The 26281-nt window shown below is 35.1% G+C and overlaps 1 protein-coding gene across 1 annotated transcript in view; it reads left to right on the top strand.

The window, feature by feature from the left end:
* The first annotated feature begins 5416 nt into the window (after positions 1-5416).
* The window catches only part of sei (potassium voltage-gated channel seizure), a 148542-nt gene continuing 127677 nt past the window's right edge, over positions 5417-26281 (top strand). The window contains exons 1-2 of the mRNA XM_018551848.1: positions 5417-5577; positions 24264-24494. Of these exons, the coding sequence (XP_018407350.1) occupies positions 5502-5577; positions 24264-24494 (307 nt within the window). The 5' untranslated portion in view covers positions 5417-5501. The remainder of the gene's footprint in view (positions 5578-24263; positions 24495-26281) is intronic.

Below are 26281 nucleotides of genomic sequence, written 5' to 3'. Positions count from 1 at the left end.
GTTAGGCATAATTGTAATTAAATTTAATTAAATAGAAAAGAATTTGACAAATGTTTCGGTATTTCTGAATTTCTCAGTTTCTCCAATAAGAAGATACATTCAGTCCAGATTGAATACGTGTCGATCACAGTGGTTTCATAGCCAAGTGATTAGGTCAAATATTAATTCCAAAAAGAACTAAGAAATTTCTACGCAATAGATTTGACATATTGATAAAAAGCCGGAAAATTCCATGAAGTTAAGTAGAATATATTGTGTAACACTGAAGATGGCCCGAAGAGGAGCCGAAATGTTCGTCAAATTGTTTTTCAGGCTCAATCGCCTTTTAACACTGGTATTATTTTTTAATTTGGAAAGTCTTTTAATTATAATTATTTTTAAGTAATTAACTAAATTTTACTGTTGATATATCTGATTTCAGTATTGATAAATAGAAATTTATTATGCAGAGGAAGCTTTAGTGTAGTTTATAATACAACGACAAAAAAAAAAGATGTATTTATACATGTTGAAGGCTTACGTTAAAAACGAAGAAACTTACACCCATTTCTATCAATCTACATAAACTTTAATGTTGATTCAATTCACTCTTTATATTTTTTTCTAATTCTTAGAAGAAGATAAAAAGCAAGATAAATCAAGATTAAAGTTAACTTGCATTAGTAGAAACAGATATAAAGGAAAAATTTACTATAACAGAATTAATCTCTCGTCTCGCTATGTTGGTAAAGTCATGAATTCTTGGTATCTTGACTGTGATAATTCTTGTAATACCGTACCCGCGATTCTCTTTGCCAATACCGACGATTCTACAATGCTTCTGAAGCTTGCCAACAGAGACCGCGATGGCTACGAAAGTAACGGCTGGAATCCACAACGTCGGTATTCAATTCAACTGAACTGTTGTAATTTGATCTACTGGAGTAGATCATCAATCCAATTGGAAGATACATAGAACGTCGGATATTGTGTGCATTCAGTAACTGAGAAACGCAACCACTCCCCTTCAATTCTCCCGCACAATTATTAGCATAATATTATCAAAATATTAGCCCGATATATTCTTGACCAATATATTACCAATATATAGATATTACCAATAAATTGCTACTAAGATCACTGTATGGCTAAATTGCAATCGAAGTGATTGATTGGATCTAAAGGTGGAAATCAATCATCTTTGATTGCTATTTAATAGTCCAGTGAGCGATTGGATGCATCGTATATTCCCTCGTCGTGAAATTAAATTAACTACAAATTTTTTTGTTTCATTTTGACAGAAATATGTGCTTTTGATTTCACACACTCATGCATACTATAGTATATGACGACGCACAAATTAGTATTTAAAAAAATTTTATATTGCATATTTAAATAAATATGCGAAACATGTTTTCATCAATTATAGTTACAATTTTAGAGAAGAATTAATGAAACTTTTTCATTCATATTTGAATGAATATTTAAAGAACTGAAAAATTTAATAATTCACATAGAAACATTATTAGCTCTTACAAAAATGTAATACTAGCTAATTTTATACTGGTTAATTTAATACTGAAAGACGGTAATTAATCATTTATTTGCAGTATCAAAAGCATTGATGAACAATGCATTTAATACTCCAAATAAGCAATTAATTACTATGTTTTAGTATGAAACTGAAAGACAGTAATTAATTACTTATTTGGAGTTATTAAATATACTGTTGTTCACTGCTTTTAATACTACAAATAAGTAATTAATTACTGTCTTTCAGTATTAAATTAGCTAGTATTATAGATTTCTATAAGGCACCAAGATTCTCTCGGCCGCACTTAACGCTCCTCTCCGTTACTCGTGTTATTCATATAAATGGTCTAGTTTAACTTTTTATTGTATAAACTTTCACATTATATATCTCGCGTAACTGAAATATTTATTCTATTTTATCTTTGGCATAATACGAATAAAGTGCAAAGGGAAGGAAGAATAGAAGGAGTAATCGTTATACGTCACACTTACTGTTAGTACCTATTTCTTTCGCGTGTACCCCGCAATGTCTCCAACAATCTAAACCCGATTCTTCCTCCACAAAATGCCAACATTTTTCAAGTTGTAGAAAAGCTTCTTCGCGAACTAAATTTTTCTTTATCCATAACAGCGAAGGACAATATCTTTCATCGAGCGCGCAAAAGATCGCGAGAGAGATAATCATCTATTCATTCGGAGGAAATCGCCATTCGTATTCTTACTTCAAAAACACGTTTTGCGTTAAGTTTCATATACACGGGACCTACATGGCGTCGGACGGACGGGTCGTCGTGTTGGCGTTACAATGGAATAAACCGAGAAATAAAGTCGGAGAGAGAGTACAATGCGTGACGTTGTTACGTCCTCGTAGATTACATACGCGGTGACCCCGAGACTCGTCACCTTCTGGCGCGAAAGATAGAAGGGCGCGACGTCGACGAGGAGAGTGCAGGCCGCGCGCCGCGGCTTTTGTGGAATCTTATCAATATTATCAGCGGTCATCGCGCGGTGCGGTGAGGAGAGGGTGCGAGAGAGAGACGGAGCCGACGGAGGAGAATAACGGGACGATCGGGGGTGATCACGGGCGGCTGATTTTAAGTGGGGATACGCAGGCGCTGTACGCGATCGCGCGTCTCTCCCCCCCCCCCCCCCGCGTTACGTACCGACGTCGCCGGCGTCGTCGTCGTCGCCGTCGCCCCCGCCGCCGCCACCGCCGACGTCGTCATCGTCGAAAGAGAGAGAGAGAGAGAGAGAGAGAGAGGGAGGGAGGGAGGGAGAGAGAGAGTGAGAAAGAGACAGAGTGAGACGTCGACCCGTCTCGCGCCTCCTCTCGCGTTTTCAGTTCTCCGACCGAACACACGACGGCGACTCGCCAAAACCACGCGAGACTCAGGTCGAAGCGACCAAGGTATCGCGTCCGTGGCGTCGCGACGCCTTTGTCGGCAACTCGAAGCCGAAAACCCACAAAAAGACGCCTCCAAGACGACACTTTGTGTGTATTGTGACACGGTGACACGGGGGTGAGGGGAGGCTACGAGCACGCGGCGGAGCAACAGTGTTCGGCGACCTTCCTCTGGAGTGCGTCGGCCGGAGACGACAGTGCAAGGGGGTGAACCGGGTGTCATCGCCGACCTACCGACCGACCGAGTGAGGTCGAGGAGCCAGCGAGAGGTCAGCGAGAGGGCATCGTATCTCTACGATTCGGTCTGCCGACCCACGGAAGGCGTGGTGGGTCGTTTGCGCGCGTTCATCCGACTGCACGAAGATAGCACGATTACGGAACCACGTGAAGCATGGGACTGACAGTGAGGTGTGAATCCAAGTATCGGTTAAAACAGAAACGATAACATTGGGAACGAACGAAAGAAAGAGGGAAACGTGATTTATTATGCACCTTTGTCAAAGTGACATCCCCGAAAATCGAAATAAGACATACATCAAAATTAGGTTCTGACTGGAATGCTCCACTTCTGATACTGGTGGTACTGTCATGCGTTGCCTGAAAACCTTGACCGATCTCTCGACGATGTTCTTCGTGGTGACGATCTGATCGTCATGCTCGTCCGTCGGTGACTCGGGACGGAGGATATTTTACGTGGCTCGACGTGGCTGCATGAACCGAAGGGCGTCCCGAGAGAAATCGCGACAAACGACGGTGGTCGGGCATGGTCGCGGAGGATGAGGAAGAAGTACAAAAATAGCTGTCCCCGTGGTTGACCGGAGATGCACAGCTGACCAGCCACGTCGGAGAGGAAGAGAGTGAGAGAGAGAGAGAGAGAGAGAGAGTGCGTGTGTATGCGTGTGTATGCGTGTGTGTGTGTGTGTGTGTGTGTGTGTGAGTGTGAGAAAGCCAGAAAGAAAGGAAAAGAAAGAGTGAAATAAGGGAAAAGAGGGAGCGAGTGCCGGACGTTCGATTAGCGCTGGTGAGCGTCGCGACTCGCGTCGGGACGCGACCGGACGGAGGAATCGATCCGATCGCGGCATTCCGCATAAACTCGACTGCAAACACCCCACGTGCCTTTACCATCGTTGTATCCGTTGGACGCGCCTGTCATACTCTCGGGGATCGCTTCTTCCCTTCGCACGCGGCCGTTGCGACTCGAGATCGAGCGAAATCGAGCCCGTCCCCGACAACAAGATTCCCCCTCGTTCGTGCACGAGCGATTGAACGACGAACGTCGTGGAGATGTCCGAGCCATGCGCCTCTCCGAAATTACCGCATTCCACGACCTCGGTCACCGCGACGCCTGACCCCGATCCCACGAGGTCGAACGAAGTTCGCGAATATTACGTAGGAGTGCCTGTGGTCAGAAACGTCAACTCCCGGAGGATCGAAGCCACGAGGCTGTTGACCCGCATCGCGACGCCACCGCGTTGGTGCTACCCGATCGTATCAGAGCGTACGGTCGCAAATTGATACACGTGCGTTTCAAGGTGACGAACGGCGATCGAAGCGATATGAGACGTTGCCGACGAGAGAGGACGACAAATCGCTTCGAGGACGGACGCCGTCGGCGAGCGAGCGAGGCATTGTCGTAGCTTCTTCTAAATCGACGAAGATCGCGCGGGAGATTCGCGCGAGAAATTTGCCCGATCGCCAGCCACGGATCCTGAAAGCCACACACAGGTCGATCCGTATTCTCCCTTCGAGACACACGCACATCGGAAGTGACTACGCGTGCACGTGCGATAATATCGCATGCCGGCCGTCCGACGAAGTGGGACCGACCTTCCTCGAGCGTCCTTGGCTCGACAGCAGGAGGAATCGTCGTGACGCCCCGCGCCGACGATCTTAGACGTATATCTAGATAGACGAGAACTCCGGGTCCAAACGTACGTCGGCGAGTAGGAGACGACGACGTCGAAGTGTCACTCGCGCGAAAGCGCAACCGTGCTCTTTGACAGTCCATTTGGGGATATCGATGCTTTGACCGTATATATATATATATATATAGGTCTCTTCGATTGGAAACCTGCGGCTATATGTACAACAATCAAAGAAGAAAAAGGAATATCGATATCGCGAGAACGAGCGAGACCAAAAAACAACGACCGCATCCTGGTATTCCCGTAACGCGGGAGAATAGAAGCACCTGGACGAAAAATCTCTCTCCTCCTCGTTTAGTCCTGCGTCTCACCCTTTCGTATCTCTTAAGAAGCGGACGAAGGATGTAAAAAAACGGATACACCCCGCTCATCCGCGTGTTGTTCGATCGCACCAACGAATCTTTCCTTTTTCTCTCCCGTGAGAAAAAGTCACGCGTTACGTTACACTACGTTACTCTGTCTTATACGGCTGATCGCTATGCTCAACTCGTGCTGTGCTTTTTTCTACCGTGCTCGTGCATTCTACGTCGCGAGTGTTTTCCTAGTGCTTTAGTGTTACTTCGCGATATATTAATTGAGAGGGATCGGGCCCGGTGCGCCCCATCGCACGGTCGAACGCGGAAGTCTCGGCTGCCCAGGTATCTGGGAATCCTGTTCCTGAGATGCCTGTTAGACGGGGTCACGTGGCGCCCAGAACTACGATCATCGAAACAATCATCAGGAAGTTTGATACGCACGGTGAGTTAGTCGAGGCGGGAATAGAAATATTAGGTCGGGGAGAAAATAATTCGGTTTTCTGTCGACAATTTTTGTTGAGATAAAATGCTTATACGAGATCACCTATAAATAATTCAAGTGATTGCCGTTTGAATCTATTGCCGTTTTTTTCGTAATGATTGAATTTCGCGAAATTAAAGATCAGCTCTTTGATGATAAAAAAGTTATTCAGCCGTTTCTTTATTACGGCTGCATTTCGGAAGTGTTTTTCTTTCAACCTGTACTGTAATGAACAAAATAAGTGATTGTTTGATATGTAATGTCTATAGTGAGTAGATTAGAGTGCGGGATAAAACTACATCAGACTTCCCATAGTTTTTTAAAAAATTCTTCGAAAAAGATAAATATTTCCTAGAACAAAGAAATGCAAAGGAAGTTAAACGGAAACTAAAGTTAATCTACGTTGATGGAAACGGGCATTAGTTATGCTTTTGATAAAATGGGGGGGGGTGTAAATAATCATATAATAATAATCGTTTTACGTGACCAACCAGTTTACTGGTGAAGAATACCATAATTTCATTGTGACACAAAGTATAATAATTCACGAGTTGCGTTTTATGCGGCAATATTGATGCCATTGCATAGCATTATATTTTTTTAGTTAGATAATCTATGATAATGACATTTCTATTTACGCCGATTAATATTCAGCAGTTTCGCTAACTGTGCTACATGATCGTTAATCTGACAAAGCAGCTTAAGTTATTGGTGAATGTACTAAGATGAAAACAGTATAGTGCTCCTTGTTCCATTTAATTATCATAAATCCTCATAACACATTTTATATTCAATGTTACATTGTTATCCCGAGTTGATATGCGTGTAAAGTAAAAATTAATGCGAACAGATTTTATATTGAGTAATATAAAAAATAGGTATATTTTCTAGGTGAACGACTGACGCGATCATTAGTTAGTATTATATACGTACGCGTTTAGTTTGCGCCGTTCGTTACCGCGATCGGTTTACCTTGAAGGTCAAGACTAAAAATATATGCCTACTCATCTTCTCAGACAGACGTGGAAACGTAATCGAAGTACTAGGGAATATTGAGGCTGCGATATGCAGAACGTGCAGGCATTGAGCCAGAGGTTCATTTTCAATATTATGTAAAACATCCTGACTGCGGTAGGTGCAGAGTGTAGGGAAGGGCTCGGTTAAATGGAGGAAAGGGGTGGCTCTGTTTCACAATATGGGACAATGCATGTCACTGGCAATATCACTCCAGAAATGCCTCGAGTCCTCGCGAGCGGAGAAGCGCGGCGCGGAGGGGATTTGAATTGATTGCGAAAAGGAAGAGAGATAGAGAGGAGAACGGAACACTAACGATTTCTTTTGCATTGTCGCGATTTACTGACAAGAATGCTCTTTGACAGGATTGCTTGTTTAGATATGAATTTTGTGCATTTTACTATACAAGTTTGTAGTCGTACTCTTTGTAGTTTGTATTTTGTAAAATGGTGAGATATATTTTGTGTTTACTATAATAGTAAAAACGAAAGGTATGAATGACTGTTTTTATTTCAGTATAAAAATTACAAAATTGATTCATATTACAGCTGCAGAAAAATTCAAAATATAGCGCTAATGGTTATACTTACATGAATCGGCATTTTATAATTTAGAGTATACTATACTTTGCATCACAACATGAGAGATACATTTTACGTTTGCTGATAGCAAAAAGACAAATACATCTGACTACTTTTATTTATATATATACATTGAACATTAATTTACTATACTATAGTTATATAAAGATTGAAGTATAGTGCTAATGATACATGATATCAGCATTTTATAATTTATATGAATCGTATCTATTACAATATCTTTTATAGAGCACTACATTATGTAGTTCAAGATTAACGGATTGAATTATTATTAGGTAGTAAGAGAATTATTTCATATTTATGGTACGATATTATCGTATGACTGACAAAAACGCAATGCATAGCACAATGAAACTCATTGCCATAACGAAATGCTAATATATGCATTCGCGCGTAGTTGATATCGAATTTTTTTGAATTTGCAAAGACGTTCTCAGTTAATATGGAATATTGCAAACATACGCTAGAGAAAGCAGCTTAAAAGTGGTTCTTACGCGTTTTAATATTTCTAAGTAACGTTCTTTTTTATTATTACATTTTTTTGTAACATATCTTGATTATACTACTGCGAGATACATAAGCCCCATTAGTAAATAAAATACGATTTTACAGATCTCTCTCTTTCTTTCCTCAGAGACTAGTCGGAATTAAGTCCTTCAAAAAGACGGCATAATTCTTTGAATATAGTATTACACAGTTTACTTTGTACTCTTCTGCATTTTTTATTTTTTATCCACAATAATCCATTATTCTCTGAAAAAAAAATAAAAAATACAAAAATAAGTATATATAAAATTATTTAAACAGTTATAAATAAAAATTAAACCAATAAGAATAAATCTCTAGAAATTCTGTTTTCGGTTAAAACGTATTTCAATACTTAATAATACTAAATGTAATTTTTTGTAAATATACAATATTATTTCAGTTTTATAAACTGCGCGCCAAATAATGTTTATCAAACTTGAAACACAATCGCAAACTGCAGCTGAAATTAATATCTCAAGTTAGACTGCAATCGTTTATTTTAAAGTGAAGCTAATAAATCTTTTCAAAAGTTATTTAAAATTATTTAAATATGTGTAAATTTAGATAATATTGTGTATTTTCTAAACAAACTTTTAAGGGAGATTCCTTCGTTGGATATTTTTTTTTAATTGCTACAAATGATCGATAAGTATTTATTTTAATATGAGAGAAAAATTTTATGAAATTGAATATCGCAAATATTGTATTACGCTGATCACATTACCATAAAAGGATAATAATGTAATCGAATAATCTCATAATCTCAAACTGTCGCATTTCCGCAACGGACTCAACGTTTCTGATTTTTTATAATACAAAATAGCAAGTCTGTCCGTGGAAGCTGTTCTCGCCACATGGAAAAAAATTCTCAGTTGTTTAATTTGATAAGCGATGCTGCAGTAAACGATGTCGCGGCAATTAAAGCAAAATGATATTAATTAAATATGAATAACTGTAATTAATCTCATTAAATAAATGATCGTAATTCGATGAGATTACGTTCATCGGAGGCGTCAAGTTTACTGGCACTGCTCGCTAGAAAAGTGAAGCTCGTAATGTGATTGGATAACGATTCCACGTATTGGATTTCAGTTCAACAACTTTTGCAGGATTGCGACGGCCGATTTCTTCGCGACACGATTGAATTTATCCTTAACGCTTACAGTCTTTCCACCACAAATTGCTTTTTTATTTTATTGCAAATCGATACTTGAATGTAGTAACTAGTAATTATCAATTATTTAATGTCGAATCGAAAATTGAAGATATTTCAACTGGAAAACTTTAGCTACAATAATAACTTTCTCGTGTGCAATACTTTGAGATAGTTTGAGAAATTGACGTTTATTGAGAAATAATTCTCAAAATAGTTTCGTACAGTTTTCCGATGACACATTCCTCAAAGAACACTTTGTATCAATGCGCCGGTATCTCACCGTGTAACACACGATGAGACTTGAAGCTCATACATTTTTCATTCTTTTCCACCAGTCGTTGACATTCATGGGGAAAGTTCATGCGACGAAATCACGCACAAGTTCACCTGCGGTAAGCGCGAGGGCGGATACGTGGTAATAGGCATTAACGCGATAACTTCTCTCCAGAGAGGGAAGACCTTCGTGCGCCAATTTATGTAATAAAAAATATGTATGTGTGCCAGTCAAGCCGTGGCTTCTAATCTGACGTCTCCTCTACAGCAACGACTGTCCGTCCCCGGCGCATTTACCTTTTTTTTCTTTTCCACCACCTCCCACGCCGCCGCTTACCACCGTCACGACTTAACGACTCTTACGACAGATCGCTCCACGTGTACTCGATATTCTTCACCTGTCCTCTTGAACGGTAATCGAATATGACATCGCCGGACCGATTCATCTCACTCTGCGACGGCGCAAAAAATTAAACGATATAACGAATATTATATAACAGAAAAATCGAACTTTCGTCAGTTCGTCGACCTCCTCTGTTGAAAACAAGATTAGCAGATTTTTTTTTTCCATTCATCAATCGATCGAATCTTTGCAAAATATGTTTGAAAATTTATAGAAGGGATATTATTAAGCACCAAGATGCTTCAACTAAAAGTAGGATTCTTTCTCTTATTTGATTCTTATATCGGTCTAATTTCCACTTATAATTGTTTATCACGTCTCTTTGAAAAATTACGTTCTCTTACTGCCATTAACAACTGGTGTTGTTGACAATTGTATTTCAATATCTTGGTGGTAAGACGCTCGTCTCGAAAAGTCGGCAAGCCGAGATGTTATTAAGCATCAAGATCCGCTTTGACTAAAAATAGAATTCTTTCTTTTATTTGATTTATTTCCCCTTACAATTCCCACTTATAACTGATCGATCTTCAAAACCCTCCAGCTTGAATCTGCGCGTTGTCTTTCATTTTGCGTCCCATATCAAAAGGGTATATTTGACTTTTTTCTTGCGATAATCGAATCTGCACATTCCTGGAATTTGTGAAAGCTTGAAATAGGGCCCTATCTCTTTGACCTTTATATTGAAAAGGATGTATTTTGTGTAAATGTCTCGACACTGATATAAAAGTCCAACTTACTTTGTGACTTAAATGCTGTCTTTTATAGGTAATACATACAGAAAATTATTAAAATCGGAAAAAGAACCAGTAAGATGATTATTAAACTCTTTGAAATACACGACTATATCATTAAATTTATCTTTAATGAGATTACGGAATACAATGCTCATCAATGTTGCATTCGCAATAATATTAAATTGTGATTGTTTTAGGAAATATCTAAATTATAAAATCGATAAAATATATTTTTGCGAATTTCGCAATTAATTTATGATATTATTATAGAATGCCGTGTCTATCGCTCAGTAGGTAGATACTAATCACATTCGAATGCTATACGTGTCAAGGACATACGCCAGGTTTATTTCGCAAATATCCCGAAACGCACGCACGACAGACGGCGAAGGATGGAAATTGAAACCGATAACGTGTGATACCGGGAACCTGGCACGAGCTTCTCTTTCGTGTACGAAGCTATTAAAAGTCGACAATTGCGGCACTTCGAGTTCTCTTTCCGTTTTGCTGGTAGTAAGTTTCGCCGAAATTCTTTATCACGAAGCTACTAATCTCACGGGACAATAAATAGCAATCTGTCATTCCGACTTGTCGACAGAAGCAATAGACACGCTGTCATTCACGAAAATTGCGTTCGTGTGTTTGCGATCAACTCGAGCCAATACATGATTTATTCCGATTATTATGCGTTGTTCGAATAATACGTTAAAATATCATCACTCATTTGATAAAACAACACAACTCAAAAAACGGAGAAAATAAGTTCAATTTTTTTGTAAAACATTATAATTTTGTGTAATTGTAATTTTGAAATGTGCATTTTTGATATAAAATAACTGATCGTAGAGGAACAAAAGTATTTTTTAAAGTATGTTTTTCATTTTTTTTTTTATTTTCCTACTTTTTTATAAACGACTAAAACATAACGATTTTATAATTATGTCGATGTGGTTGCAAGATATTGTTTTCTGCATTATTTATTACATGGAAAGAACGGTTTTTTTTACTAAGGAATTTAAATACACAACTAAATTTATGTATATCTAAAAATAATTTTTTTATTATTTAAATTTAAATAATGATATACGACACTTAAACTAATTGTTAGAACTTTTTGCAACATTATTATCAGTACTTATTAAAACTTTTTACAGCATTATTATCAACACTTCAACAAGCATTCTTATGATTATTTTAGTAATCCATTAAAAATTATTTTTAGATCTGTATCTAACTAAATTTTTAAATATTATACTTCAGCAAAACCATTCTTTCCATGTATATTATACAAAATTTCAACAGAAATTATATACCCGTTAAAACATTTAACGAATTCTAATTAATGATACCTTTTTTGTATGAATTGTAATATTAATTCGTATAAAAGTTATATTAATATAAGATGAAAATTACATTTTATAGTGGGTTGCTCAAAGGCTAAAATATAATAATCGACTTTAAGTGGGATCCTTTTAGCTACTTGAAAGTCCTTCTGACATCTCACGATTGTGGACGCTAAAAATCACGATCAATCAGCCACTTAAATCCCGCCGTTTCAAACCCCTTTGAACTTTTCAGCGCGTTTCGCCTCTCATGACGTTTTTACACATCAAACACTGCACAACACTGAGCAACTCGAAAATTTCTCCTAAAGAAATTTTAATACACATTAACATGGCCAAAATCAATCGAAAATCTTGAAAACATTTATCCACTGTTTTATTTCGCCTAAGTGAAAAATTGCGACAAATCTCTCGCAATTTGTCGTGTAGAACAGAAATGTCACTAATTGTCACAATGGGCGATTTTTCATTTTCGACGACTGAAACACATTTATCATAAATAAACCGTAGATATTATACGTTGAAAAAAAATTGATATTTGTGATTATAATATTGTAAAATAACTGTGGTTAGAGTTATTACTGTAACATTATAGAATTTTATTTTTATATAATCAATTTATTACAATATATACAGGGTATACCAAAAATCTGTATATACAATCAAATATCTCATAAACAAAGCATTTTTGAAGAAAATGTTTTATACAAAAGTTGTAGTGTAACAGTGCATCAAACAAGGAGATTTATTTGATCTTGAGTTTAAGTAGGAATTCTCAAGGTCAATTTTAAAATTTTGAATAGAAGCTCTACTTTTTATTTATAATAATATTCTTGTAGTATTCTTGTAATCTGTTGATTCGAGATATTTTTTAAATATTACAATGGAGCTCCTTTTGATTAAATCTTTTTCGAGATATGATTTGACAAAGTTCAAATGCCGCCAGCATTAGCATTATCCAAGACATTATCCAAGGTATTCGATCGACAGCTTGTGATCTATTGAATGTTGTTCAAGGTCATAACTTTGATAGCATTTGTCAAAATCAAGAGCATTAATAGTTGTTCCTCTCATTTTCAGTTTTACGAAAAAGATTATTTAAAAGGAATTTCATTGTAATGCTTTGAAAAGATCTTGATATCAGCTGCAAGAATAATGAATAAAAAGTGGGAGCTTCCATTCAAAAGTTTAAAGTTGACCTTGAGAGCGTCTCTATACTTATACCTGAAGTCAAATAAGTCTCACCGTTTAATTCATTGTTCAAATCCTACAATTTGTATACATATGTATGAAACATTTTTTTCTCAAAAATGCTTTGTTTATGAGATATCTAGAATTTTGGTACCTACCCTGTATATAAAAACTCATATATAATATTATAGTAATAATTATTATATTATTATGCATTACAGTCGTTTTTGATGACAACTGCAGGTTTTTCACATATAACTATAAATATAATTATCATTGCTAACATTAATATTATAGCGGTAATAATTATACATTGTTGGATATCAAAGGAATAATGGTAAATCAATCCTTTGATATCCAACAATGTATAATTATTACCGCTATAATATTAATGTTAGCAATGATAAAAACATTTCGTTGTTTTTAACCTCCATATATGTACGTATGTCAAGATGTAAATTAACATTTCTGTAATTAGTTTCAAAGTAAATCATCCATATTAAAAACATCTATATTAACGTATGCACTTAGTAAATGATAAATTGAATTTGAGTTAAATTTAAACATTAGCTTGACTGTTAAATTGTTTAACTCCATTGTTTTAGTTAAATTAACGACATGTTGAATAGGAGCAGTGGCGACCTACAGAAACGTTTAAAAATAACTAAAGCTAGATACAATTTAACATTATGAATTTCACAGTGTATACATACGACTCGTATAAAAAGGGAGGTCTCGACCATAATTATTCTACCATCCAATACCTACAATCACAAATATTGTGCCAAACACTTTTCTCTTAACGTACGACGCGTCGCAAAAGACAGCGGGCTGATTCATCAGAATGAGTGGATCAGGGTCGATTAGAAATCGCGAGACCTCGACGATCTCGGTTGACCCACTTTTGCAATATATCTCTCAAAAATCGCCACGTGTAAAAAGGTGGTGATTACGTCACTGCACATACGGAGGGATAGATTCCTACCGGTGACAATGACTTCGGCAAATTGGCGAAAATCACGATGAATCGTTGATAGAAAGTCACAAGATCTCACTATCAGTCCGTCGCTCGTGTGACACGACCTACGTACACAATGCACGCGCACGCGTTCGCATCCGCGCGTGTAAATTCGTTCACGAAACTTTGGACACCCGCCAGGAAGGATATTTAAAATTCTCTACAGTCTTCGAGCATTTGCTAGATTCTGTTTTCCGCAGATAATAATTCGCAATGATAACCGTCCGTGATTATATGTTATATCATTTATGATACTCATTGGCTCTATATTACTAAACAATTGTCAATTTTTTAATTGCTTACAAAAAAAGATATTTTAAAGTACCATACTTTTGTGTTTTCTTAAAATTAATTATTAATTAATTAATTATTAAAATTGCATTCAAAATGAATATTTTATGACATTTTAAATTTATTTAAAATATTGAAACTGATTTTTTTGAAAACTTTGTTTTTTAGTTGAGTCGTTGTAGCAAAATAATCGATATGTGGGGTTCGATAAAAATAAGTTATACAAGTCTTTATAAAATATGTAACTATCTCCTCAAATTGGTATAAACGTCCCACGATCTAACGAAAAAGAAATTTAAAAAACAGTTTTATTGAAAAAAAAAATTTATTTTTATAGTAATTTTAATATTTTATTAAATCTCTCGTTTAGCTTTTATTATTCCCTCCTTTAAAAATACAATAAATTGAGAGTGTTTTATATTTATGGTCAAGCTATATATAATATTTAATAAGTATCCACTAGTGATCGTTTATAATCAGAAATCTCACATATTAATTTCCGTTTAGTATTCATGTTTAAAGATTCACATATACCTATTCATTAATTTGTTCTCCACAATCTATCATTAATACAATAAATATCGATATCAATAAATACCTATATGTAAATCGAAAGTATCGAGTCATAATTTCGATCCACAATTTCGAAATCAGGGTTGTCAAAAAATAGTTTAATGATTAAACAGCCAATGATCGTCGAATATACGCAGATGGCAAGTTGGCGTCATCGCGGCGCCAAACATCACATTTTTATATCGAGAGTATCCTGTAGTGAAAAAAAAAGATATCTTACGGACCGTAAATTGCAAAAATATTATGTCATCATGTGGATCTATTTTTAATTTTAGTTAAAGTACTCTTGAGATTGTTTCATCCACGTGACAACCATGTGTTTATCGCCTCTCGGCGACGGTCTTTGAACAACAGATAACTCATCGCTGTCCGAATAATTCGCATATTTTTGCGAGCAAATTTCATGTTCTAGCAAACAAATCCACGCGGACTCGTGGGACGACACGCGCGTATCGACGAACAAAGTTCAGTCAAACACGTCAATTTCCTAGTCTTCAAATACACGTTCGCACATCAAGTTGCTTACTCTGAGTTTGAGAAAAATTCAATGCATAGCAAAGAATACTTTTGCATGGAAAAATAAACTTAAAGGAAAGTGAGAACTTTTAAATTTGTTAAGTGTGTTAGAGAAATGTTTTTCTGAGATAGTACTCAATATGGAATGTTCATGCATCGCACTGGAAAAGGAATTATGTAAAATTACAGTTATAGTAAATATATAAAGTTTTATATTTTTACAAAATAAATTAATAGAAGGCTTAACAAGTATAAAACAAATTGATTAAAAATAAGAGAAAAGAGCCAATAATTTTTTAAAAAAGATATATAAATGTAATTAACTCAAAATCGCAATACATTAAACAGAGTAAAATTCGCAAGTAAGAATTCGCACATACGTTTCGACACCGATCGGGTCATTTTCAATGTTAAATTTAAAATTAAGTGTGTATAATAGAATTAACGAATCAACAATAATAAAATTACATGTGTATAATTATAATAAAATTAACGAGTCACAAATATAAAATTAAATGTGTATAATGTATTGCGATTTTGAGTTAATTACATTTATATATCTTTTTTAAAAAATTATTGGCTCTTTTCTCTTATTTTTAATCAATTTTTACAAAAATTAGTAATTTTCATCTCTAATTGTGTAATTATATCTTTATATTAGATAAAAAATAACAATAACAATAGACCGTTTTATTTTAATCGTCCCAGGTAAATATCTCGAAAAATATAAAAGATACGAAAAAATGTTTCAGACAAAAGTTGTATGGTTTTGAGGGGGACATAAGATGGTACTATTAATTTAACCTTGAATAATTGTATGAAGTTACATAAATATCACTTTTAATTTCTTAAATGGAACCCTCTATTTTTCATTTTATTTTCTTATAGCTTATTTCAAAAGCTTTCCAAAACCTATAATAAAATATTTTTTCATATCTTCCATATTTTTCGAGATATTTGCCTAGAGCGATTAAAATGTAACACATTATTTTATAATTTTTATGTAAAAACTAATTTTTGCAATATTACCAAATATATCACATATATCATATGTATATTTGCATGTTTATGCACATTCGTACGTATTGATAATACAGCTTTAAAAAATTGTATGTATCTTTATTAGTGCAGGCCCAAAATTACCACTGTTAATCGTCATCATAATTTTACATCAAATTTTTTTATAATGTGCTCTTTATAATCCATACTATTATTATCGTCCTATAATATAATGGCATGATTATCTGCGGCGTTGTTTAGATTGGCACTTGATACGTTCAAGATTTTGTCCTTGGATTTTGGTCCTCAAATGTCACATGCAAGAAGTTGAACATAAATATATCTTGCAGACGGCGCGACCAATAGATCGTTAGATCTGATATTTTATTATTTTTATTTCTTTTATGCACCGTCTTGTTGCCACCAGATGGATTAGCTGTTTATTTTACTCGATCATACGAAAAGCTTGGAAGAGAGATCATTAATTTCAGTATGTTTCCCTTTGCCAGCGGGATCCAACAGCTTTGAAGATTGCATTAGTACAGGACGAATGCCTGCGGCGTTTAGCAGCGGATAATTGCATTTCATTTTTCTTTGCAAATATAGTATCAAAAATCGTCCATTTTTCTTAATTAAGATGTTTTTTTTTTATTATTTATATATATATATATATATATATATATATATATATATAGATTCCGCTTATATAATATCCAATTATTCCAGCCTTTAAACAATCAATTAAAAATCTAATTTTTATTGTTGAATTTAGTTTTTTTTTCTTTGCAAGTGTAGAGATGTTATATTCTCTCTATCACGTTATAATTTAAAAAATTATTATTCCTCGTTGATACCAATATAATTTTATATTATACATACTTATATGAATAGAATTGCCGAATATATAAAATGTCTGTTTATAAAGTTGAGAACATAAGCCATATTTCATTCGTATATTCCGGAAATACGCGCAAAGATTTTCAATTTCTTTCATAAATCAACTCACATACGCTGCTGCTTTTACCAGGAATGCTGTAATTTGTTTCCACGAGCGGTCTTAATATCATGGAATGTATCTTGACAAATCTTAATTATTGTACTCTTCTCAATTTGTTTCCGATTTCGAATTTACGTGAAATATTTAAGACCCCAAACGGTCAGGTTTATTATTTCTTGCCATGATTTCCTTCGACTTATCCATCCTTCGTATGAATCCAGACTTTAGATTACGCTTCAACGATCGCCAATAAAAGTTATTTTTCGCAAGAGACACATCTGCGTTTTTATCAAAACGATCTCTGGGTTTGTTTTCCTTTTAGAAATCGACGGTTTAATGTCAAATTGTCGTTATATTTTGATTTGCGATTCTCCACGGGATCAAAAATAGACCAGTATAGAATAAATAATATATTAATAAACCAATTTTCCCACGTAATCGACACAAATCTTGAATCAATTTCATACATATGTCATCGATGAAATATTGATAATAAAGTCGCCAATTTTTGCGTTAAAATACGAACCACCGTTGTTTGTAATGAAACGTTATACAATTTTACTGGACAAAAACGCGCTCAATATTAATACTTATTCCCTTCGTTAGGTTCCATGATAATTTTATGTTTTCCAATGACGTAGATGCCCAAAATATTCCGATGGCTGAGTTACATCTCGCGGATCTTAAAGTTGTCGTTCTTTCGTAGAACTTCTATTTTCTTCTGTGTCGCGAGTAGGTATATAACGCAAATGCGTTCTTGGCACCGAATGCGAGCTGCATTCTTCGTCGATGTCCCCCGTTGAACGGAACAACACTTGACACAACGCAACGATGAGTAACATCGTGTAAAAAAATAAGTGTTAAACAATTGGAGATCATTGCTACTCATTTCTGTTTGATTTTACGACTTTAGAAATACTTCATATCTTCATCTTAATTTTATTCTGTCAATAATGTTTTTCTGATCAATTTAAATTTTTTAAATTAAATTTGCTTGAATTTATATAAAAAGTAAAATTATTTTATTATGTCTATATTAGCAACTGTTACTTTTTAAAATTTTTAATTACTAATCGTTAACACACCAAAGATTATTGATGCCATATAGTATACATATATGTATATGTTAGTGTATAAAGAATATATAAATATGTATATAAATTTGTATGTATACAAATCAACTTTTAAATTAATCAAGAAACGATAATTAAAAATTTGGAACAGAGGACGCGATATTTCAAGTCATTCGCGATTAAGATAGTGATTTAAAAAGACAAGGACACGAACAATCAGTCGAAGTAGATCTATTAAGCAGCTCTTACAACTAAGTGACATCCTTGGCAAAGGGCCACAACAGCCCTGTCGTCGATGCGAAGTCGGCGAATTCTATTTCTAGGGTACAGTCGATAAACTTTCCACGATGGATCACGTAAAAAGATGTCTTATGCCTAGGTAGTTCCCGTTTAGGTTATTACTTTGATATATTTCTCCGTCGCTTCACAGTCTTGAATTTTTCTTCGAAATTGATTCATTCAATTTAATTTAAAGCGATGTTCACCTCGCAAAAATATTCACGAGGTTATCGTGAGGGTTTCACTTTGCACCATGGATTTTCTTCGCAATCCCTTTGTAGGCGAAAAACTTCCGGTAAAGGTCGAAAGAAAGATGCTGTTATTCTGTTATTTCAGTCGAAGATGAAATTGTAGTTGCTTGGAAAAACTGTATGGAAGAATACACTAGAATGTTAGAATACTCTTCACATTATCAAATTAATAATAACGCGAAGTTCCGATTACATTTGTAATAGCGAAGACGTAATTTATTCCCGCAATGTGCAATTTTTAATTACATCCATGCATACTGAAAGTAGCTGTATATTCAGTACATGTCGAAATATATGTGCAAAAATGATAATGCAAACGATAATGAGAGATATTAAATACTTAAAATGGAATAAAACGACCCGTGTGAAGCTAGCCCCACAATATTAAAAAATCGATTTTTTCTTCATGCATTCGTTTGCTCATCGTTTGCTCACGAATGCTCAGTTGGAATTTCCGTTTGCTCACCCTTAGTTCAAAAGATATACGAAAATTAAGTTTTGGGGGGCCAAAATCATTTTTTTTTTTTTGCATTCGTTTGCTCATCGTTTGATCAAAAATTTTTTGAACTAAGGGTGAGCAAACGAAAATTCCAACTGAGCATTCGCGAACAAAACGATGAGCAAACGAATGCATCAAGACAAAAAAATCGATTTTTTAATGTTGGGTTGCCAGCTTTACACAGGTAATAAAGCGGATTGCTACGTCTAGATTTTTTTTTAAACAAGTGTCTTATTAAGCTTAATCATATTATATTGTTTTCTAATATTTTTTCACTAACATAATTGGCGAATATAAATTGTATGAAAACTCGAGAAAGAAAATAACAATAGGGATTATACGACAGAAATTATTTTTATTCATTTTTATCACAAGCATGAAAAATAAAAACCAGTAGTATGAGATAATATCTTAGAACTGAAAAGTTCACATATTTCTTTGATGAAATTGTATCTGCTTATCGCCTCTGCAGTTTCATCATATTTGGTAAGTAAAAAATGCAAGTGATCAATCTCGTTTACATGACAGCGACCAATGCTTCTCCGTTAATTGCGGATGAAGCACAAAGAACAGTATTTAATCAGGATTAAAATGCTACTCGTGATGCTCGAAGTATTTCTGAGCAACGTTTCTCTCAGTAGTTATAAATTCTTGATCTAAATCATTTAGCAGGACCATTCAGCCGCACCTGGCGCTCTCGTTTAAAGCTGATTGAGGAAATAAGAAATATTATTATACTGTTATAATCCTTTCTATATAAAATTAAAGATGTATTACTGTATGGTATTTAAAAATCATTTTGTCAAAACGGACCTCATAGTTATTAGAGGTATCTAAAAATGTACGATTCGAGAAATTTCTTGAGTAGCGTGAAATCAAAACTACATATCGACTAGTATTTTGATGTAACGTAATGCCGTGTCGTATCTCAAGCATCTCGACTAACAAAGAGAGCCTAGTCACGCAATACTCAAAATGATCGCATTCCAAACGGTTCGTAATATTAATTAGCTTTATCGTATGTGCACGATCATTTCTCTCGAAGAACAAAGAAGGTGGACAAAATACACTTGTGAAAATACGCCAGCGTAATAATTAATCCGTTCAGATATTTTTGGTCGCGAGCGACCTAGCGAAAACTGCGGCCCTGCAATCGATAAATCGCGTCTGCCGTTAGAAAAAATATTATATTTCTACTTAATTATTAATACGACAAGATATTCTATTAAGTTCTATTAAGTTCCTTTCCAAGTGGTGAAAATTGCGAGATAAAAGATAAATGGAAGATTCATACGCGACGGTTTTTAATTCTATGTTGCACACGCGATTCTCTTTTCTCTCTAGAATTATCTCATTATTATGAACGTATTTTATTAAATATTACAATACTTCCTCTCACGGTGTATCCTGCCTTCTGGGTAATGGAAAATATTATTAGGTATAATACGTTCTAATGCCGTGACTCCAGTAGCTCATTGAGATTAAACATTTAACCATTTTCGCAGTAATTAATTGCTCGACGTTAACAGCTGCGTATTATTTCTCCACATGTCTCCTTGACATTGTTGAAACGAAAAAAAAAAAAAAAAAATCGTATAGCAATATGGAGTTTGATTTTTCAGCTAATTCGATAATAATCATAACCGCAGTACCACAAGGCGAGGGAAGTCACGCGACGAACAAAGTGACGGTTATTCCAGACGATGTTGATTAACCTTACGCCGCGCGTGCCATTGTATTTTCAAATCAACTACTTTAAACACAATTGTCCTTCGCAGAATGCTCAGGTACGTAACGTGGTGGAATATACGAGGGGCACACCGGCCGGCGCGGCGGCGCCTGAGGTATGCAAAGCAGGCCGGCGCTCGACGCGACTGACATTTCTGCCGGATTCTGGTGCGCCGTAACGCCCAGGACTTGAGATGCACTTGAAAATGGTCGCGTGTATTAATATCCCGATATCGCGCCTTAAGCTTGCCGAGATATTTTCGAATATCCGTAAACGCGGTTACGTCAATCCGCGAAACGATGCCCGCAAATTAATTCTCGAGAAAGATGCGCCTGTAATACCGCGCGATGATTCTGCGGCGATTCTGCGGAGTATCGCAAGAAATTTTCGCTTGAAACAAAAATACATTTGCCCTGTTTAAAAATAGAGTTCGCTGAAAGAATTTGCATCGGGCTTGGCTACCTGTGAGTCATTATTTCTCGCGTTTGTATAGCTCCACTGCCCTGAAAGCATCTATCTAGGACGTTACCATTCATATCGTCGTCTTGTTTTAATTAATCTTTCTATATTCCTTCATCTCTCTTCTCTCTCTCCCTTTCAATTAAGATCTCCTATAAGAATTTCTATTCATCGTTGGCCAGCTTTGAAAGTGGAATTAAAATAAGAAGGAATATGTACGAGTATATATTGTATATCAAATGAGTAAAGAGAAGGCCATATTTAAGGTCGAAGCGAATCTTGATGCATAATAATATTTTTTACAATTTAATTTTATAATTTAGTTTTACAGTTTCCCATTCAAGATAATTGCGTGCTGATTAAGTATGATATTTGACAATCTTAAAACACGGTCTTAAATTGAGGCTAAAATACATAATATCACAAATTAAATCGACAAGTTAATATAATGTTGAAAAATATATTATTTCCTTACTTTAGAGGGAATAATGTAATCCAACTCAAAAAATGTAATTTTTCAATTATTATCTTGAATGAGTTCAGATGTAAAGATTACTTTATCAATTATCAAAAGTAAACTAACTTAACTTTACGGTTTATCCATCAAATAGCACTTTTGTCATTTTTAGGCTGATTTGTTCCATCTTTCGACAACCTTAATATAGGTATATAATTTCTAGTTATTTCATCTAGAATTCTAATAAATTAAAAAATTCTGATTCGTCAATTTTCAACCAGAAATTTTTTTTAGTGTAAAATATATTTACTTTGCCGATATTATTTAGCAATAATTTTCTGTTAAATTGAAAAATAATTTGCTATATATATATATATATATATATATCATTTTAACTTACAAGAAAGAAATTTAGAATAGACTTATATTTTAAGATCACAATCTCTTCTTTTATTTCTAACTTTATCTATCCGTAATCTGCGCGATTTCTCACATAGTTGGCCAACAGAAGCTAGCAAATGTCCCAAAAACGTTTCAACAGAATGTCATTTGCAAAGCTTCGCATAACTGCATAAATGAGTCACATGCATTCGATATAAATTCTCCGAATGACTGTGAATGTCGGCGTCGGCGTTGCGGTTGCGATGTCGCGTCGCCAGTTGAAGCGCTGCATTTTGGTTTGTCAACAGGAAATAAAGTCGATTATTCCGCCCTTCGTAGGAGGATTGAAAGATACGGCGGTCTTTATCCACTCGTGGCTTAGCATTCAGCCACGAATAATTCTCTTTCGACGAAGAATGTAGTAGACAACGACGACCCGCGCCGTCTCGAGAAGCCGACAGCTCGCAGTTGCGTGGTAGACAGCCTTAATGGCCGCGGCACGAGAATATTTTATGGTGTGCACTTTCGGACTGTCGCCGGATTTAGGACGAAGGTCGTCGCGCGGACGCTCTTTGAGTAGATCCGACGATTTCGCCAACCATATCGCCCGTTGTCATGACAATTGATCTCCGTCGATGGTCGTGTATGAAATTCTCGACAAGGGTGACCAGATTTTATCAGTCGCTGGATTTATATTTGGCACTAGCGACGAAAAATAAGGTATAAATTTTTCACAGGATAAATCTTATTTATGGTCGATAGAACGGATTTTAAAAGAAAAAAGCAATATTTGCTAAAAACACAAAGAACGATTAAATTATCTAAAAACTTAGTCATTAACCGATCTGAAAATAATTTTGTTGTGTTATCAAAATAATTAAAGGACGTTCAAACTGATTGCTATAGAATGTCAGTACGTTATTATGCTTGAGAATCCTAGACTGTTAAACTTATGTCAAATTATGTCGGATTTTTATACGAGTTATACATATCGCATGAAAAAAAAATGCGTACTCTTGAGCGATCTTATGTAACCTAATTTTAATTAGTTTTAATTATTTTTATAAGTCACTACTGCTCAATATGTCGTTAATTTAAACAATAGAGTTACAGAATTTAATTCCAGAAAGGTAATAAATTTGACTCAAATTAAAATTAGTTTATCATTGTATTTACTAATGTAAATGCAAATGTTGATACTACATATTTATTTGTTGTTTATTTCGAAACTAAAAATGAATTGCTTTATATTTTAACACACTTGAAGTTAAAAAAATGTTATTTTTAACTCAGAGAATTGATTTATCATTGTTTCTTTAATATCTAACAGAGTGTACATACACAATTATTTTAATAGTTTACAAAATTATTTTTAGTTCGATATATTCAGCAAAATTTTTAGACACTTTAGCAAAACTATTTTTTCTGCGAAGAAACTATGCAAGATTCGTTTCTTGTAACAGTTGGTCACAGCATATACTACTAGTAACTACGTATATGTGCAGGCAGAATAGGTCATTTACGTTAATTTGCAGCATGAGCAATAAATATAAATGCCAGGGCGCTCCCGGATTATTGTTAACAAGAGAAGCGTCCATCTTATATAGGCTTACGGCGAATGTTAAATTTAGATACTTCGGAAATATACTATCGCTACCTATCTTAATGAGCTATTGAAGTCGTAGACTTAACGAAGCTGCTTCGTGACCGTGGCTATTATTAGAAACAAAATATTTCATGTATATATATATATATATAGTTTGCTTTCAAAATTTACATCAGTCAAATCGAAGAGCTCCCCATTATTTGTCGAGAACGATCAAGCGTATATATTTCTCAAAGAAATCAGTCGTTTCAAGGTCTATCTCACATCTGTTGCAGATCGAAGCTTTTTAGTAGCAAACGCGCAGCAGGGACTATGCCACATTATCTACTGCTCGGACGGATTTTGCCGGCTGACGGGCTTCTCAAGGGCCGAGGTGATGCAGCGACCAGCAGTTTGCGACTTCCTCCATGGACCAATGACATCACCGCACGCGGTTGCAGCCCTACGAGACGCCCTTGCCGCTGGCGTCGAAAAGCACTTCGAAATCCTGTACTACAGAAAGGACGGTGAGTATTACTTGTTGATTTCTCGCCAACAATTACAAATCTTTTCATACAATGACATTAATTCACGACATGTACCTGATATACGACAGCATATTATAATGAAATTAAATAGATCTGTTTTTTTTTTTTTTTTCGAAGAGAATTCTGAATTAGTGCAATAAGTTAGAATGAAACAAACTATATCTATATACTCACTCTAACTAATTGCACCAGTCAACACCAGTTTAGAATTCTAAACTAGTGTACATTGATGCAATAATTTGGAGTGGAAAACGAACAGACTTATAGTAGTTATTGTATACTATATATAGATACTCAGGGCCTCTTTCACCATCGTCGATTAACTTAATCGGCGTTGGTGAAAGAGGCCCTCAGACTCTCTAATCTGCATCAGATAATCGCTGATTACGTATTGGCATACTTGGATAATCGCCGATTACATATTGGCATACTTCTTGGTACTGAGTAGTTAGTAAAATTCAACTGCGAAAAAGAAAGAAAGTTTGAATTACATTATACATACAATTAAAATACTGATATTTGCATGCAATCTTTCAATACGATACATTAAATTTATACTGCACTAAAACAAGGTTAATTAGGTTAGGGATTCCGTGTTTCATTCATTGATTGATCAGTGGCATACTAAGGCCCGGTTTACGTTGCGAGTGGGCGTACGAATTGATAGTGTCAGTAGCTGAAGATTAGCTACTGGCTCTACTGCAGGCTTCGCGTGAATAGATTGGCCGAATTACTCATCGTGAAAGTTAGACAGTAACTGGCAAGGCCAGCTACTCGAATATTTTTGCTCACTGGCTTTCCCCCACTATGCAAAATAGGCCGGCTACTGGCCCTTTGTGAACGTACAAATAATAGTATGGCCAGTAGCTGTCCAAATAATACGTAGTAGAGAACCTTTAGCTGAGACTGTACCAACCATGCAGTTCGGAGTACCATTGACTTATTAGCAAGTTAGTAACTCGCATGTTGTAGCAACAAGGGCCAGTGCTGTTTAAGACTGAATAGTTGACTATCCAGTTCAGACGTCAGCTACTGATTTACTGGCAAGCAAGTTGCTCGTACCGTGCAAACTAAGCTTTAGGGCTGATGTCAATGATTATCCACTGATTTAGAGAGAAGTTTAGTATTCTATAATTTTAAAAAATGTAATTCTTTACACACAAGTACTATTTTTTTTATTAAAAATATCAGTTTTTATTTTTTGTGACGTCATAAATATATACGAAAATTTATATTATATCAACCGTATATATTTTTTAATGTATGATTGGTATAATATAAACTTTTATATATTTAAACATTAGTGAACAAAGTTCATTAAACTTTCTTTTTGGATGCTCCAAACTTTTGAGCGATACCATTGTACCTGTGTATATCATACACCTACGTAAAATTTTGCAATTAATTGTGTAATATAAAGATAGATTAAATAAATTATTAACATAACGATCTATATATATATATATATATATATATATATATATACACAAGGTATATATTTCCTTTTTTTCCATACAAATTTTGACTGTTCTATGAGTTGAAATAAGAAAAGAAAACATTTTCATTTACCTTATTTTGCTCGTATTATTGTGTTTTTAAAAATGTTATATATTTTCTTCTGTCCTTGCAAAAAAATGCTGAATTCAAAATTACATTGACGTCAAACTTTTATTGACATAGGCGAATTGCAATTTAAAATGCAAACTTGGGTAAAATTGTTTTTTACGCATTTTATATTTTCATTGTAACTTTTAATAAAACATTTA

The sequence above is a fragment of the Cyphomyrmex costatus genome, unplaced genomic scaffold, assembly GCF_001594065.2.
Source record: "Cyphomyrmex costatus isolate MS0001 unplaced genomic scaffold, Ccosl1.0 scaffold147, whole genome shotgun sequence".
Lineage (NCBI taxonomy): Eukaryota > Metazoa > Arthropoda > Insecta > Hymenoptera > Formicidae > Cyphomyrmex > Cyphomyrmex costatus.
Note: the sequence above shows the minus strand (reverse complement) of the source record. Positions and strands in the feature narration are given on the sequence as shown.